Source organism: Nicotiana sylvestris, chromosome 8 (assembly GCF_000393655.2).
Source record: "Nicotiana sylvestris chromosome 8, ASM39365v2, whole genome shotgun sequence".
NCBI lineage: Eukaryota > Viridiplantae > Streptophyta > Magnoliopsida > Solanales > Solanaceae > Nicotiana > Nicotiana sylvestris.
The window spans coordinates 173,848,741-173,865,408 of NC_091064.1; the positions used below are offsets into that span (position 1 = coordinate 173,848,741).

The following is a 16,668-nucleotide window of genomic DNA, read 5'->3' on the forward strand; positions in this document are numbered from 1 at the left end:
AACCTTGACCAAATTCCTCTTTCGCGATCGCGACCACCACATCGCGAACGTGATGCTTTACTCAGACGGCCTTCGCGATCGCGTTCCACCTATCGCGAACGCGATGAATTAAATCCACTGAAGCTCAGCCGCTCATTTTCTTCTATGCGAACGCGACACTACCCCGCGAACACGATGCACAAACACCTACCCTTCGCGAACGCGTAGCCATCCTCGTGAATGCGAAGGCTTAAATTCCACCTTCCTCAACTGACTCTTCGCGAACGCGAGGGTCCACTCGCGAACGCGAAGAGTAAAATACCTGCAACAGCTGAACAGAAATTTGCAACTTTTCTTTAACTTAAAATGGTCCGTTCAACCCTCCGAAACTCACCCGAGGCCCTCGAGACCTCAACCAAAGGCCCCAATATATCCCAAAACCTTATTCAAACTTGTACCAATCTTCAAAACACCTCAAACAACATCAAATCGACCAAAACACATCGATTCAAGCCTAAGTTTTCAAAATCTTCTAAATTCTGCTTTTGATCAAAAACCCGACCAAACCACGTCCGAATGACTTAAAATTTTGCACACTCGTCCCAAATGATACAACGAAACTACTGCAACTCTTTGAATTCCATTCCGACACCTATATCCAATCTCACCTATCAACCGGAAATCGCCAAAAATCTGATTTCGCTAATTCAAGCCTAAATCTACTTCGAACCTCCAAAACCTATTCTGATCACGCTTCTAAGTCCCAAATCACCTCTCGAAACTAACTGAACCATCGGAACTCACATCTGAACCCTCTAACACATAAGTCAACATCCGGTTGACTTTTCCAATTAAACCTTCCTCAAAAGAGACTAAGTGTCTCAAACTTTACCAAATTCATTCCGAATTCGATCCGGCCAACCCGATGCCCCATAACACGGATAAACAAAGCATAAAGAAGCGGAAATGGGGAAAACAGAGCGGTAATGCATGAGACGACTGGTCGGGTCATCACATGAAGTTTTTTTGTCCTGGATTCATTAGTTTTGTCATAAAGCTTTTTCAAAAACTTCAGCAGAAGATGCTGAATTTATTTAGTTCATTTGTAAAAACTTCAGCACTACATACGCTGAAGTTTTTGAAAAAGCTTTCTAACATACTAGATAAATAATCACCTTATTGTTTCATAGTGTAGTACTACTATAAATTAATCAGATTGCCAACAGTATCTAAATCATAAATTTTGGAAACAATAAACGTGAAAAGAACAGAATTATCATTAAAAGAATCACTAAGTGTGACTTTAAACTTTCCGTATGTGAAAATATTCACAAATTATTATCTACTAACTTACGTAATTATTTATAATTTATTTTTAAATAATCTGATAAATATACTTATGGCAATCATCCCATGAAGTGAAGTTTCATAGCAGCACCAACAGCAGCAGAAGAAAGAAGAAGAAGGAGAAGAAGAAGAAAAAAAAGAAAACGAAGGAGGAGGAGGAGAAAGAGGACTTAAGTTGTTTAAAAAGTGGGTACAAGTTAAAACTTTTTTAAAAAATAAATATAAGTTAAATGGAGGCCACCAAGCAGGGCGTGCAATTTTTACTTTGTTTAAAGGACAAAAAAATGGACTAGTTGGAGCGTATCTTGGGTAGAGAAGTGAAAAAAACCTAAAATCACACCAGTTGGCTCTCCCAATTTCTCAACTTGACCCTCATTTTCTTGTTTCTTCTTCACACAAAAAGCATCAGCACCTGCACAATCATCATTCTCTCTCTCTCTGGTAAAAAAGACATGACAATTTGCATTATTTTTGCCCCAATTGAAACCCCTCCTCTTTACATGCTTTTCCTCCTCAGAAAATGTGTTTTTGTTCATCATTCTCCTTCTTGTTGGCCCTCCAAACCCTTGTGATTGATCTCTACCTTTTCCAAATATTCACTTTCCCATTATTATATATACACACACTTCTTAACCCATAGCTACCACTCAACTTCTCTCGATCTGTTTTCTAAGACATACTCCTTAGTTTTCAACAAGTAAGAACCCCATAATTCACCTTTGTTTTTTTTATTATTCTCAACCCCTTTCTGGGTCAGAGTGAGCTGATACCGTTATGAAGTGATTAACGTAGCAAAATAAGATTCTTCTGCATGCTCTATTTTGTCGTTGACTTTCTAGATTTTCATACTTTTATTTGGGCATGTGTATTATTAATAGGTTACTTGGTACAGAATTGGGGTATTGAAGATTTAAATGTTCAAAATTGAGGCGTAGTGGTAGTAGTAGTAGTAGTAGTAGTAGTAGTAGTAGTAGTACTTGTGGTACTAGGTTTTGGTGTTGATTATTACGTCTGGTTTCTTCCCTTTTGTGGTTAATTGATGTCAAAGTAGTGTGCTTTTCTTAGTCTGAAACAGAAACATTGCTTTCCGGTTTTGAATGCCAAGAATGTTTTGGTTTTGTGTTAAACTTTTGTGTACAATATGATTTAGTCATCCGCATAATATATGTTGGAATCTTACTATATAATGGTTTAAATGTTGAGGGCGCAAGCTCGAATAAAAGAGGGTGTCGTAGGCTGACTGCCCTGTAAAAGTAGTCTAATTCCTCTGAATTCAATTACTGACCCTATAACTAGTTTGGGCTTGAGGCATAATTGATTGAGATTCTTTGATAACGTTGTTGATAATTTTATAACATTGCGGTAAATTGATTCTTATCAATGGTTGTTGCAGAAATGAAAAGAGCAGCATACTATAGTGCTGTACCCCAAATGCAGGATCTTTGGCCTATCAAGAAGGCTCTCACATTGTCTGATGTAGATATCACTCATCCATTTCTCACTTTGTCTCGGCAACAAGTAGAGAACCACATTGTATTGCACATGACAGCACAACAACAAGACCATTTGAGAGCCCAAGGCCAAGTAGATTTTAATGCCCGAGATGATGATACAGGTGAGATGTATGTGATGAAGTTGAAATGGCGGGGAAGCTATTACAATCTTATTGGTAAGTGGGGCAGAGTCGTGCGAGGGAAAGGACTTGATGTTGGGCAAGAGATTAAAGTACGTTGGGAAAATGGGTGCTTACACTTCTCGGTCCCGCAGCAGCAGATCGTTGCAGTCCCACCAATTCGGATGGTGGCAGCACCCGTGGTGCAGGACCACTGGCCCATTAAGAAGATCTTGACACTCTCTGATGTGGACACTAATCATCCATTTCTCCCTCTGCCCCGTCGGTTAGTTGAGGATCATATTCTTGTGCATTGGACAGCTCAGCAACAAGAACAACTGAGAAAGGAGGAGCCTGTGAATGTAAATGCCCGAGATTATGATACCGGCGAAGGTTATATAATGAAATTTAAGTGGAGGGGAAATTACTGTAACCTTATTGGGAAATGGGGAACAATAATTCGGCAGAAGGGACTTGGTGTTGGGAAAGAGATCAGGTTGCGTTGGGCGAATGAATGCTTGTTCTTCTCAGTTCCCCAGGAGCGGTATGTTGCCACGGCTTCGGGGATGGATAATTGGCCTATTAAGAAGGCACTTACATTGTCTGATGTGGATACCAATCATCCATTTCTTACTTTGCCCGGCAAGGCTGTTGAAGATCATATTCTGTTTTACTGGTCACAGCAAGCCCGAGAACAACTGAGAAATGAACATCAGATAAATATTAATGCTCGAGATGATGACACTGGTGATCCTTATTTGATGAAGTTAAGATGGCGGGGAAGTTACTATAATCTCATTGGAAAATGGGGAAAAATCATTAGAGGGAAAAAACTCCAGGTTGGTATAGAGATCAGACTACGCTGGGAAAATGGATGCTTATTCTTCTCAGTTCCTCAATTGTAGCAGTGGCGCCGACCTGTAGATGTAGGAGAACTACCAATTCGCTTTTCCCATTTCATGTGTCATTTCAACATGGAATGCGCATTGGAAATTAAAATAATTTCAGGAAATAATTCATTGAAGTAGATGGTTTAGCAGAGCTGGAACTAAGACTATCCAGGCAGCAAGTGACTGGCACATGGGACTGACCAAGCACAAATTTTATCAGGTGATGCACCGCAATGCAACAGTTTTACATAAACTACTCCTTTGAGGGTGTAACAAGTGGCACCTTTGCTCCTATTGTTCCACCCCTACCTTACTTTTTTGTGTGTAATTTGGATTAGTCAATTTGATGTTATGGAATTGATTTTTCATTCATTTGATCTTGATATTCCCCTTCATTTCATCCAAATATTTCCAGCTTGTAAGGCTATGGCTCTCTTATTTCCTAATCATGTTTGATTCTTCAGTAGAATTGAAAAGGCATTAATGCAACTTCTTTTCATCAATAAAAGTTATGGTGACTTGTAAAAAATAAAGTAAATGAAATGCAACTTCTTTTCATCTTCAAATGATTTTTCCTGCTTATTATTTTTCACGTTTTTTTTGTGATCAGCAGTGGTAATATTTATCGATTCAGCAGCACTAAGATGGTGCTGCGAGTGATCCACATCTGAAAAGCAAAAAAGAGGGTCCCTGGCTCAACTATTTCGGGAGCCAGCATAATCTAACAGTGTTTCAGCATCATTTACATGTTTCAAATTACACCAACAAAGCAATTAAAGTTAGCACTCAGCTTTGATCTTCATGATTGAGTTAATCTTCCTTTCAAAATACCTTCTATTCTTTCTTTTGTAATGTCCACAATATACATGCTGGAATAGTGGGCCAACTTGTTTCTCAAACCCTTGTTTCTACATATGTTGTTCCAACGTTCTAGCAGCTCAGTGAAAAGATTCATACCAGTTCCATAATACTCGCAAATAGATGCCAGATCTGTGTAAGGCTGTAGAGCAATGTAGACACAAATGATTGGCACTTTCAGCTTTTTCTCCACACATGTAGAACCTATACTGAGTTGATATCCTCTTCTTTATAAGTTTTCTTGAGTCAGGCAGAGGCAAGCTTCCTGAGTGACCAAGCACTCTAGGAAGCCACTTTATAGAGTGCTTTTGACATCCGTATCTGCTTCAATGGTCATCGACCAATCTGGTCTGGTCCTCTCATCGGAACTGAATTGATGTGACTCTGAAGATTCCTTTGTTTTGTGCTTCGCAAGACAGCTGGTCTGATCCATCAGAGAAACCTCGGGAGGAGCCCAAGACAATGAAGAAATTTATCATGCTTCCTATTTCCCAATCATTGAAGTTCCTTCTAAACATGACAATCAATTTGGTCCTTCTTATTCTATACTCGTAAGTTTTTTATTTGCATTCCTCATCCTCTTTCTTTATGCATACATTACTCGACTTAACTAGATGATTTGCTCTTTTATTCTTGATTCTCAGTCTGTCAATCCTATCTTCCACCTTGACAGGCATGGGAAATAAGGACATGTATGAATAGAGTTCAAAATACTGTTGATTAGAATCATATGACCTCCCATTGACAATATTGTCTCTTCCAACTGGTTAGCCTTTTCTCACATATTTCCAGCACCCATTTCATATTGCATCTTACCTGTGTTTTGCTCCAAGAGGAAGGCCCAGATATGTAGTTGGTAAACTTTCTATTCTGCAATCCAAAGTATTTGCTAATTCCTCCATGTTTTGGAATTCATGACCGGAAGAAGCTTTCTTTTCCCCCAGTCAATGTGAGGCTCTAACACTGCCTCAAGTTATCATCTTCATAAAATGTTGAGTTGCTGAGATTGTTTGATGTCCTCTGGATACATTGAAACCCTTTATCCATCCTTCCTGTACAGCTGTCCTGAGCGTCCTACTTAAACCCTCCATTACCAACATAAAAAGAAAGTGGAGAGAGGGTCCCCTTGCCTGATACCCCTTTCAGTGACAAAAAAAGCCTTTTGGTATCTCATTGATGAGAATAGAGAGTTTGAATGTGCTGATTCGATGTCTTATCCAGTTTAACTATTTCCTTCCAAATCACATTTCGGAGAGTTTTTGAGAAAGAACCCCCAGCTTACATAGTCATATGTTTTTTCAATGTCGACTTTGCACATTATACCTAGTTCTTTTTCCCATTCATTTGCTATGAGCACAACAACAACAACGGCCCAGTATAATCCCACAAGTGGGGTCTGGGGAGGGTAATATGTACGCAGACCTTACCCCTACCCCGAGGGGCAGAGAGGCTGTTTCCAGGAGTCATTTGCTATGAGCACCTGATCCAAAATTGGTCTCCTTTTGATCAATATGGTTCGTGTTTTGAACTCCGATAACACTCCATCTTTTGGTGGTTTCGGTCTAGAATGCCTTCCAACAATGATTTTTAAGGAACACACGCACACAAGCACACACAAAAATATGTTAATCCCTCTCCATTTTATGTGATGCACTTACATTTAATCTATCCCGAAAAGAATGACACCTTTATTTTCTTCCGAATTGACACCTTTCTATATCTAATTGCAATTTAACTTTAAGTTTTCATTTTACCCCTAATGACATGATTTTATAGCCACACTAATCTCATGGCAATTAAAACCATATGGTTCAAAAGTCTGTCTTTCTTAAACTCCGGGCCCGGTCAAAAACCTTCACACTAAATGGGATGGGGGGGTATATTTTTCTATGAAGTTGGGTGGAGATATTAATGTGGAGAAAATTCGTGCTGATTCCGGAACTGTGTGTTTCGAATCTACCACTCGTCCATGGGACCAAGCAAATGCAAATGTAGGCCGAGGAGGGGTTGGGTTGGTGTGTTACTGTGGGAGAAATTCGCTCAGTCCCAGATACTGCATTTTCTAATCTGCCACTTTTCTACCAGACCAGTTGAAGACAAACATGGGATTAAGTAGTACCTTTTACGAGAAGGCAGTTTGGTCTTTTGATTTGTTTTCTTAGAGTGTTTCTTAGTTTAATTACTCACTTGGTGTTTGAACTTGAGCAAGATTATTTTGGTCCCATTTCCTGCTTGATGATTAATACTTACGTTGTGGCTTTCATTTTTTTTGTTTCTCTAAATAATTTTTGTCAAGAATATTTGTTACTATCTGTAATTAAGGACTGAGATCAGGGAATACACAATATATCTGTTATAATCAATTAGGGAGATCTTAATCTGGTAATTTGTGCATTGTTTTCTGTAGATTGTTTAGAACATGTGTACACATTACCCCCAAATAGCATCAGAGAGTGCATTCTCAAAATGTCTTCCTGTCTTCTTCTTACTCTACAATTTTGATGGACATGAAAGTCCAGGTGTTTGGGTATTTGGTTGTTTTGAGACTAACTGTTGTGTCCGACTTTTCAGGCTCTCAAGATTCCAAAGACAAATTACCCCTGCTTTAGTTAAACCTGATCAATGATGGAATTTCTCCAGACCAACAGATCGATTTTCTGCTGCACATTGTTCAGTGACCACTACAACTTTCTCATGGTATATAGCAGCATCTGTTCGTCTTTGGGTGCATGATGGTACGTCAGCGTGAATAACTAGACGATTCCAGCTACTTGAAAGTCTTTAACCAGTCATGATCCTAATAAGCACAGCTACTGCAGTCAATATGACCTCTACGAGATGTTTATAAATTGATCCTTCAGTTCAACCAATTGGATATTCCTCTTTTGTGGTGATTTTTTTGTACTAAATTTACTGGGAACCTCAGAGTTTTTGGGCTCTCAAAGGAGAGAGGGGATAAGGAGAGAGAGGGGAGCCTTCGTTGTTTTGGTTTAATGGTAAAAGTGCAGTGTAATGTGTGGATTAAGCACACGTCACGGGTTTGAACTCTGCCGCAGACAGCCTGGTATTTAAGTGATGAAGAGTAAAGAGGCGGGTACATTATCCACTAAGTTTCGAACCATGCACCAGCTGGCTCTCAACAATTTATTGGTTATCCAAAAAAAAAAGGGAGAGATTCGGGGAGCATATACCGATGGAAAATGAAGGGTATGTGTCCCTGCGTAATTTGCACAGTTGAGAACTAGCAAAGCTGGGTATCAGTAAGTGACTGCAGCATAGGAGTCATTTGCTGTGCTAGTCTGCTGAAACTGAAAGCAGTAGACATGATTGCAGGACTTGATCCAATTGCTTCACTGGCCGCACAAGAGTATTTGGCATCTGCTGATGGTTCAAAATAAGCTAGAAGCTTAACTAAAGTTACTGTTAGGCGAAGGACGGCTGCTGTTTGATTGTGTGTTTAATTTAGTAGTGATATTTTCTAGATCATGATTGGTTAGGGCATCTCTCATTTGTCACACGTCAGAGATCAAAGCTGTGCCATGTAGGATAAGGTTGGGAATGTTGTTTGTCTTTATATTTATGGTTTCGTTAGGAGAAGATTGAGAAGAGCATACACCTACCAGGATGTATGCTAATTGCCTAATCAAGATTTTCCCTTTTAAGATTGGTCAAGGAAGCTCAAGAGCCTTGTCAAAAGTGGTGTGTGCAAGTCATCCTCTCTCTATCTCTCGGTCGTCAAAAATTTGGACCAGAGAAATTTGCTGGATATGACAATTCGTTTTGCTAATTGTGAAATTAGTGTAGGATACTATGTAAAACTGGTGACTTGTACAGTTTGGTAGCATGTATGTTTGAGTTTAACTAGTTATAGAGAGTAGTTCTCCTAGTTCCTTAATTGAGCTTTGACCTCCACAATGTCGAAGATCAGGAAACTAATGTTTTACATATTTCTCAGAACTAGCAGTTCCACGGTTGGCAACTGCTTAAAATGAGTGGACTCTTACAGAAATTCTAGATGGGAAGATGTGTTATCCCTATTTGAATTTGGGTCCAGCATATACGATGAGTTCTAAGTGATCTGCTGTGTTGCAATTCTGATTCTCTTCTATCGGCTTACAGAAACAATCCTTGTAAATTTACTAGAGAAGCTCATCAGACCAAATATCCACGCAATTAATAGGGATGGCAATGGGGCAGGGCACGGCAATTAATAGGGATGGCAATGGGGAAAGGGGGCAGAGCAGGGCAAATACTTAACAGGGCGGGGCACGGCAAACTTTGATTTTTGAAAATTCTTAATAGGGCAGGGCAGGTATAGGTATCCATTTCTCTTGTGATGCTTCTCTTTTTATCCTTGAAACTGGTAGCAACACTTTCCAATTTTCCTGTTGATACTATGAAAGGAAAGAAGCTGATATTTAAGAGTCAATTGAAATAGTTCCTGTAAATTATAATAGCTTCTTTCTAATTTTCTAAAATTACAATTAGCTCTCCTAATACTATATACTAACACTTAAATGAAGATCGAATCACTATTTATACGATACCCAACAATACTGTTGAATAAAAGATAATATTAAATCTGAATATTGTTAACGGAGACAAAAATTAAAAGGAAGAACATGGGCTCCCAGTTATCTTCCATCTAATTTCTGGTAAAAAGTATTCTATGTTAATCCCAAACTTAATATTCTAATCTATTTTCATTATTTGAGGTTACTTTTACTGGTTTTACATTTAAACCAAATAAATTGTACTCCCTGTTAAAAAACAAACATTTCAAATGAATATAACATTATAGCAACAAATAAAGTCATTAAGCATTAATCAATAAGGGAGACTTAATAATTAGTCGTAAACGGGTGGTAACTTTAAAAATCATATAGATCTAACAAGTTGATAGTTCAGAGACGTGTTTGTGAACATAAATATAATACTACTTTATTTTGCTTAGTTACAAATGAATCGGGAAAATATTTTATTTCAACAATAAAAATAAAGAAAACGGTAAAAGAAGAAGATTAGCAGCCTAGCAGGGCGGGGAGGTCTAAATAGGGCAGGGAGTTAAACGGGGCAGGGCAAATTTTGGCAGGGGAAAACTTAACCCGCATCGTCCTACTCTGCCCTATTGCCATTCCTACGCAGCCATACCTCATGCAATAAGTTAAAAGTACCAAGATATCGCAACAATTCCCTTTATGTTTTTAATAGAAAGCAGACACGTGAGCACCAGGAAGGAGTGAGATTAAGTTTTGACATTAAGAAAATAGAACAAATTACACCCTTGCTCTCTTTTACCTTTAGGGGTTTTCTTTTGGACACATACCAAAGTCACTGTCATCAAACTAAAATGTTTGAACAGAGAAGCAGGAGAACTAGCATATTCATGTCAAGGCACATCTGAATGATGTAAGTAGAACCTGCAAATTGAGAATAATGGACCATCTATAAATTTTAGAAAGAGTTGCGTGATAATAGTCATTTCTTCAATCGTGTTACAAATCACTCTCATTCCAACGTAGTGTTTCGACTGTGCTGACTTAGGGGTGTACATAGGTCGGCTTGGTTCGAATTTTGCAATTACCAAATTAAATCAATTGGGTCGGGTTATTAAATCTAAAGACCAAACCAAACCAATAAAACTCGGGTTTTTCAATCTTGATTTTTCTCGGGTTTTCGGGTTTTTTCGGGTTTTTTCCGGTAAAATCTTCGTAGCACAAAACATATAACTTGTGCTCAAAATATTTCTGTAATCCTAGTAAGATACAACTATATAAGGTATTTTTCAAGAAAATAATACAAAATATGAGATGTGTCATGACATTATCCTAGAATATTCAACAATAAAGACAATAAAATTGTAATATAAATATTGCTAATTAAAAAGTCATAATAAAAATAAACATAATCTAAAAGTACTAAGTCATACATAGGTTATGCTAAAGAAAATAGGTTATGCATTTTTATCTAAATTATTGCAAAACAAAAAATAGATATGCAATACATTGTTGTTCGTAATATTGAATTGAATGTATTTTGTTAGCATTAGCATTGATTTGATTTTGGTTTGGGCTTTTGTTAATATTATTTAAGTTACTAATATTAATGGCTATAAACTTATTGGAACATTCAAAAGTTCCAAGTCCTACCTTGAAATAATACCTTAAAAAGATAAAATTATGAAAAGTTTAAGAAATATTTATAAATTATATCACAATAAGTATATTTATATATTAAATATATTAAAAATTTTATATATGTAATGTCGGGTTGGTTTGATTTCGGTTTGACTTTCTTTAGTTAAAACCAAACCAAACCAATTATGGTCGGGGTTTTTTTTCCAACACTAAATCATAGTCGGGTTTTTTTCTCGATTTGATTCGGATTGGTGCGGTTTGTCGGTTTGGTTGCTTCTTGGTTAGCAATACTGCTGTCAGTTATCATATCCCTTTACAAACCACACTTAAAACCACTAAATGGAACCATGTACTTCCATCGGAGGTTCCATTGGTCGAAGACTCCTAGAGTGATTGTCTTTTCGCTTCTAGTGATTTTCGTGCATTCCAAGTCATATTACATTTAAGCTAATTAATTACCAGTCAATGGAAATAGAAGAAGACATCGTCCCCTTCCACAAAACTGCAGTTGTTAGGTAACAGCTTGATGAGCAGTAGAAAAATATTTAAATGAACTGAAAGACATCTTTAAATAAAACACGGCAGTAACACTCTTAACACCGTAAAAGACAGGTGTAACAAGTCCCGCAACAACAAGCTTACAAACTAGCATCCTAATTTAAGAAAAGTTCATATTAATAACCAAACAGACAATTGCAAACAAAACTATAGAAGCTCCAATTGAGCAGGTTAAATATCTTTTGCCAGCTCGGACAATCCATCTTTATAGCTTGTCCTCAAACTCAGACAGAGGAGTCACTGCCTGCTTCAAACCCTTCCTCTTGCGGATATCAAGGACGAGTTGATGAGCTTGTGTACCAGCATCCAATGGATCAGATGACATCATGTCCCAATGATCGAACACACATTGTGGGAAAGCTTGACCAGATGTAGCAGCCCTCAAGGTACCTGAGAATCCAAACGACTCGATGACAGGAAGGTATGCCTTGATATTGTAAAGAGGAGTTCCTGGCCTCTGCATCTCCTCGAACACATGTCCACGCTTCTGGTTCAGAACACCATAGATGCCACCAAGGGCTTGCTCTGGAGCCTGAATCTCCACAAGGTAAACGGGCTCCAACAGGCGGGGCTTGGCAGTAAGCTGAGAAGCATAAATAACCCTCCTAGCAGTGGGAATAACTTGGCCACCACCCCTGTGAATAGCATCAGCATGAAGAACAACATCACAGACTTCAAAGCAAATACCTCTCATGTTCTCTTCAGCCAATGCACCTTCCTTGGAAGCCCACTGGAAACCAGCAACAACAGAATCCTTAATTTCATTCAGGTACTGAACTCCCTTACACATATCCACCACCATGTTGGGACCAGTTGTCTCTGGACCAAAGCACCAAATTTTCTTTGCAAGATCCTTGTCCCAACCAAACTCCTCAGACAAGATCTTGGAACGAACTTTGGGATCATCCCTAGGGCCAATGCGTCCATCGTCAATAGCCTCAGCAAGCCCTTCCTCCATGGGTCTAGCTTCCATGTACAAACGGTTATGCTTGTTAGGGGACTTGCTCATCACAGTCCGACAAGACTTCTCAAGTACAGTCTCACGGAAGGACACAACAGGATCAGACACTATAATCTCAGCACCACCCATGAAATCATCCTGCAAGTCCTTCAAGCAGATCTCAAGGTGGAGTTCTCCAGCACCAGCAATGATATGCTCTCCAGACTCTTCAATAGAACAAAGAACCATAGGATCAGACTTAGCCAGACGCTTCAACCCTTCAACAAGCTTGGGAAGGTCAGATGCAAGCTTGCACTGAACAGCGACACGCACAACTGGTGAGACAGAAAACTTCATTGCCCTGATTGGATGGGCCTCCACTTCCTTCTCATTGGTCAATGTTGCATTCTTGGTAATAAATTGATCCAGACCGACCATAGCAACAGTGTTACCACAGGGGACATCCTCAACAGTTTCTTGCTTCTTACCCATCCAAATAACAGTTCTTTGCACATTCTTAACATACAAATCCTTCTTTTCACCAGGTACATAGTTGGGACCCATGATTCTGACCTTCATGCCAGTACAAACCTTACCAGCAAACACACGACCAAAAGCAAAGAATCTACCCTTGTCTGATGCTGGAATCATTTTGGATACATAAAGCATAAGTGGCCCTTCTGGGTCACAGTTCCTGATGGCATTGGCATATTGATCATCAAGAGGTCCCTCGTACAGGTTTTCCACACGGTATCTTTGAGCTGTGGAAGGAGATGGCAGATGAAAGATCATCATTTCCAGAAGAGCAGTACTTGCAGGAAGCCAGGTCTGCATCACACGCTTCATTAGTGCTTTGCCCATCAACTCTTTCTCCTCAGATTTCATGGTTACACCAAGCTTCTGCAACATCGGCCAGAGCTTATCTTTTTGATCGTTCATGCAAGTGTTAATAATCTGCTTGATTGGCTCATAACAAAATTGAACAAACCCACGCTTGCATGTAGCAGACCCTGTGTTTTTGGTGGTCCACTTTTTAGTGGCAGGGTCAAAGAAGTTCTCACCCCACAGCCTTTCCATCATCTTAGACTCGTCAACTCCAAACTTGGAAGCATACATCTTGGCAAAGTTGGTGAGAGTGAAAGCCCACCCGTGCAATCCAGCAGAGAAAGCAACAGTACCTTTCTCGGGATAGACCTGGACATCACCGAGAAGGGGATCCTCATATGTAGCCATGATGACATTAGCATTCTCAATAACCCTGGAAAATGTCTGATAAGCCTCCTCTCCATCAACCTGAAGCTCAAGGAAACACCTGTCCATCTTGTTAACCGTCAAGACAGGGCGAATCCTTTCACCGAGGGCCTGACGGAGCACAGTCTCTGTCTGGACACAGACACCTTCTACACAGTCAACCACAACAAGTGCACCATCAGTAATACGAAGGGCAGCAGTCACTTCAGATGAGAAGTCAACGTGCCCAGGTGAATCAATGAGGTTAATGAGGTACTCGTTCCCATTTCTCTCTCCCTTGAAGTTCTTCAAGGATTCATCAGTCATCTGATAATATAGTGAAATACCAGTGGACTTGATGGTGATACCACGCTCAGCTTCATCTGCACGTGTATCTGTCATTCTGACATCACCTGCGACTTCCTGAGCAATAATACCAGCAGCCGCCACCAGAGAGTCGGTAAGGGTAGATTTTCCTGTCAGATCAAAGATAATCAGGAAATTAGAACCAGAGATGGTATGCTATTACCAATACCTCGAATCTGTTCTGTGGACGGACAGGGAAACTGGAGAAGAAAACTAATGAAATACCATTAAGCAAAATTGTACTACCCAAAAAATATATAATAGTATGATGTTAATGTCAAGATTAACTCCAGATGATCAGTGGGCAATAAAGTTACTCTTACTCGACATGAGAAAAAAATTTCTACAGAAAAACTATAACTAAGCAACATCATCAGAATTATTTCAGTTGCTTACCATGGTCCACATGAGCAATAACAGACATATTACGAATGTTATGCTTGTAGTCCATAATGTTTCTAAGCTCTTCAGCTGTGAACTTCACCATCTTGAATACTTGTTAACTGTAACAGCTACAGAATTGTTTATGTTCCTGACATTTGAAACCACAACACAAATTAGACTAACCAAAAAGATCCACCAAAACATAGTTTATTACTCTAAAAATCAGATCCATGTGGCTAAGCCCCCAATTATCAAACAGCAATCTAATCTAAAAGATCCAAACGGAACAACAGGTAGAACTATAACACATCTCACATGTGTGAAGGTTTCAAAATTGTTACTAGGTAGAATCCACACACATATAAGAAATAGACAGACATTCAAAGGTTCAATAATAAATTAATAACTAAACCATGAAAATTTCAAAAGATAAATTCTAAAAAGACACACCAGAAAACATAAAGTTTTTTAAAAGGAAGCTCTATGTTTATCAGAGTCCATCATGCTTGCGAACTACAGACACTAGCTAGACGCAATTTTAACACACACACACACACACTCTCATATATCTACACAAACGGATATACATATACATATATACACATACATCTATCAGGAATTCATCAGAAATGAAAAAACTCAACAGCCAAATTGTTATGCCATAAACCAAAATACAAATCCTAAGACATAAACCAAAAACATCAAACAAGTGATTGAGATATTCGCACCTATTTAACAACCAAATATTATGAACAGCTCCCATGATTCATATCATTTATATACCTATATGACGTAGACATAAATCTTAAAATAGATTAGGCGACATCCCAACCCAACACATATCACTTATTTGTGACAAATTTCAGGTTATTCCAGCTGTTTAAACCGTATATCTCCTACCTAAAATGTTTTATTATCAATCTTAATACTTAATGAATAACATGATACCTATGCAAAGAAGTAATATTAGAAAAGTATTTCAAAAGAAAACAACATCTCTTTCACTCAATTGGGTTAGCATTTCAATACATAATTGAACGATGTGAATTTTATACTAATTTAGTAACCTTAAAAAAAGCTGGGTAAACAAAGATCCAAAATCTTCAACTAAAAAAGAAACGGTTTTAAGAAACAAAACTAGTATTATATATACAAGGGAAATGAAAACAACTGAGTTATCGATAAAACACTTATTGTAAAAAAATAGGCTAAAACTACGATTAGCATAAAAAAGATTATACGAAAAATATACATGAAAGAATGAAAAGAGATGGAAAATGAAGGCCTTACAGTGCAGAGAGAAGAGAAGGAGGCGGCGAGGTCTTCTCTTTGCAACACTAAAATCCCTCATGCTGCTGCTGCTATAAGGGTATTATATACTATTTGTAACAGTCGATTTATGGGCTGGAATGATGGGCTTTTTGGGGCCTTGTATCTTTAATGGGCGTTACCTGAATGTAGGAGAGAGTTGGGAGTATTCAAAGCCCATGGTCCAGCAATAACTATTTGTTTTCGGAATAATGCATAAAGGGATTTTTATCTTCCTATACACTACTTGAAATTTGGAGGGCCTACAGAGATGTACAGGTAGGCCAAAGAAGAGGTGGGTCGAGGTGATTAGGTAATACATGGCACAGATTCAGCAGATCGAGGATATGATCGTTGATAGGAAGGTATGGAAGTCGAGGATTAGGGTAGTAGACTAGGTAGTCTAGAGTGTTCATAACATTAGTATTGGCGCGCAGTCTCACTTTCTGTTGATAGTAGATTTTTATGACTAACCGTCGTTTTCTTTCATTGTTGATTACCTTATTGTCTTGTTATTTTTTTTTCTTCTTTTATATGTTTTTTGGTACTATCCCTTGTCTATATTTTCATTAATGTGGTGCTTATGCTTTCCTGAGCCGAGAGTCTATTGGAAACATCCTCTCTATCCTCACAAGGTAGGGGTAAGTTCTGTGTACACACTACCCTCCCCAGACCCCACAATGTGGAATAATACTGGGTATATTATTGTTGTTGTTGTATACACTATTTGAAATATTATTACCCTCACTACTCAAGTTTCAATTTAATTACATAGGCATATACAATTTACCAATCATATGTATTTTAGAAATTTAATGAGAATCATTTAACTCATATAATCTCGCTAACATACATAACCCACTCCTCCCACGTTTCTCTGTCCATACACCCCACGATTCTGATACTCTCTCCCTCCATTAACGCTCTTTTTCATTTTTGTTCAAAAATCTTTTATAATCTCTCTCAAACTTTCTGATTTCTCTCTCAAAATCCTACGAAATCAATAACATCTTAAAATTTTCCTCCCCTTATGATGAATAAGAAAGGATTTTCGAAGAA

General features: G+C 38.5%; 2 protein-coding genes across 7 annotated transcripts; one reads left to right on the forward strand and one right to left on the reverse strand.

Moving 5' to 3' along the window:
• Window positions 1-1,649: 1,649 nt before the first annotated feature.
• LOC104229006 (uncharacterized) lies at window positions 1,650-8,570 on the forward strand. Of its 6 annotated transcripts, none has more exons than XR_011401501.1 (4): window positions 1,650-2,023; window positions 2,720-4,048; window positions 4,439-5,237; window positions 7,258-8,570. XR_011401501.1 is itself a non-coding variant. In XM_009781572.2 (2 exons), exon 2 carries the CDS (start codon window positions 2,722-2,724, stop codon window positions 3,841-3,843), a length of 1,122 nt encoding a protein of 373 aa, XP_009779874.1. In that variant the 5' UTR covers window positions 1,650-2,023; window positions 2,720-2,721; the 3' UTR covers window positions 3,844-4,318. The 6 variants fall into 6 exon arrangements, 1 of the variants encoding a protein (XP_009779874.1); XR_011401500.1 differs by having other exon boundaries at window positions 4,442-5,237; XR_011401502.1 differs by having other exon boundaries at window positions 4,923-5,237.
• Window positions 8,571-11,367: 2,797 nt separating this feature from the next.
• Window positions 11,368-15,652, reverse strand: LOC104229007 (elongation factor 2). The gene is made up of 3 exons (XM_070153321.1): window positions 15,592-15,652; window positions 14,314-14,449; window positions 11,368-14,027 (listed from the first exon to the last, which is right to left on the reverse strand). Exons 2-3 carry the CDS (start codon window positions 14,402-14,404, stop codon window positions 11,587-11,589), a joined length of 2,532 nt encoding a protein of 843 aa, XP_070009422.1. The 5' UTR covers window positions 14,405-14,449; window positions 15,592-15,652; the 3' UTR covers window positions 11,368-11,586.
• Window positions 15,653-16,668: the final 1,016 nt, after the last annotated feature.

Bases quoted from the DNA above. Each gene is read 5' to 3' on its own strand.
- LOC104229006 (XM_009781572.2), top strand. From the start codon at position 2,722: ATGAAAAGAGCAGCATACTATAGTGCTGTACCCCAAATGCAGGATCTT.
- LOC104229007 (XM_070153321.1), bottom strand. From the start codon at position 14,404: ATGGTGAAGTTCACAGCTGAAGAGCTTAGAAACATTATGGACTACAAG. The intron at 14,028-14,313 runs GTAAGCAACTGA...TTGATCTGACAG, and splicing joins TATTGCTCATGTGGACCATG to GAAAATCTACCCTTACCGAC.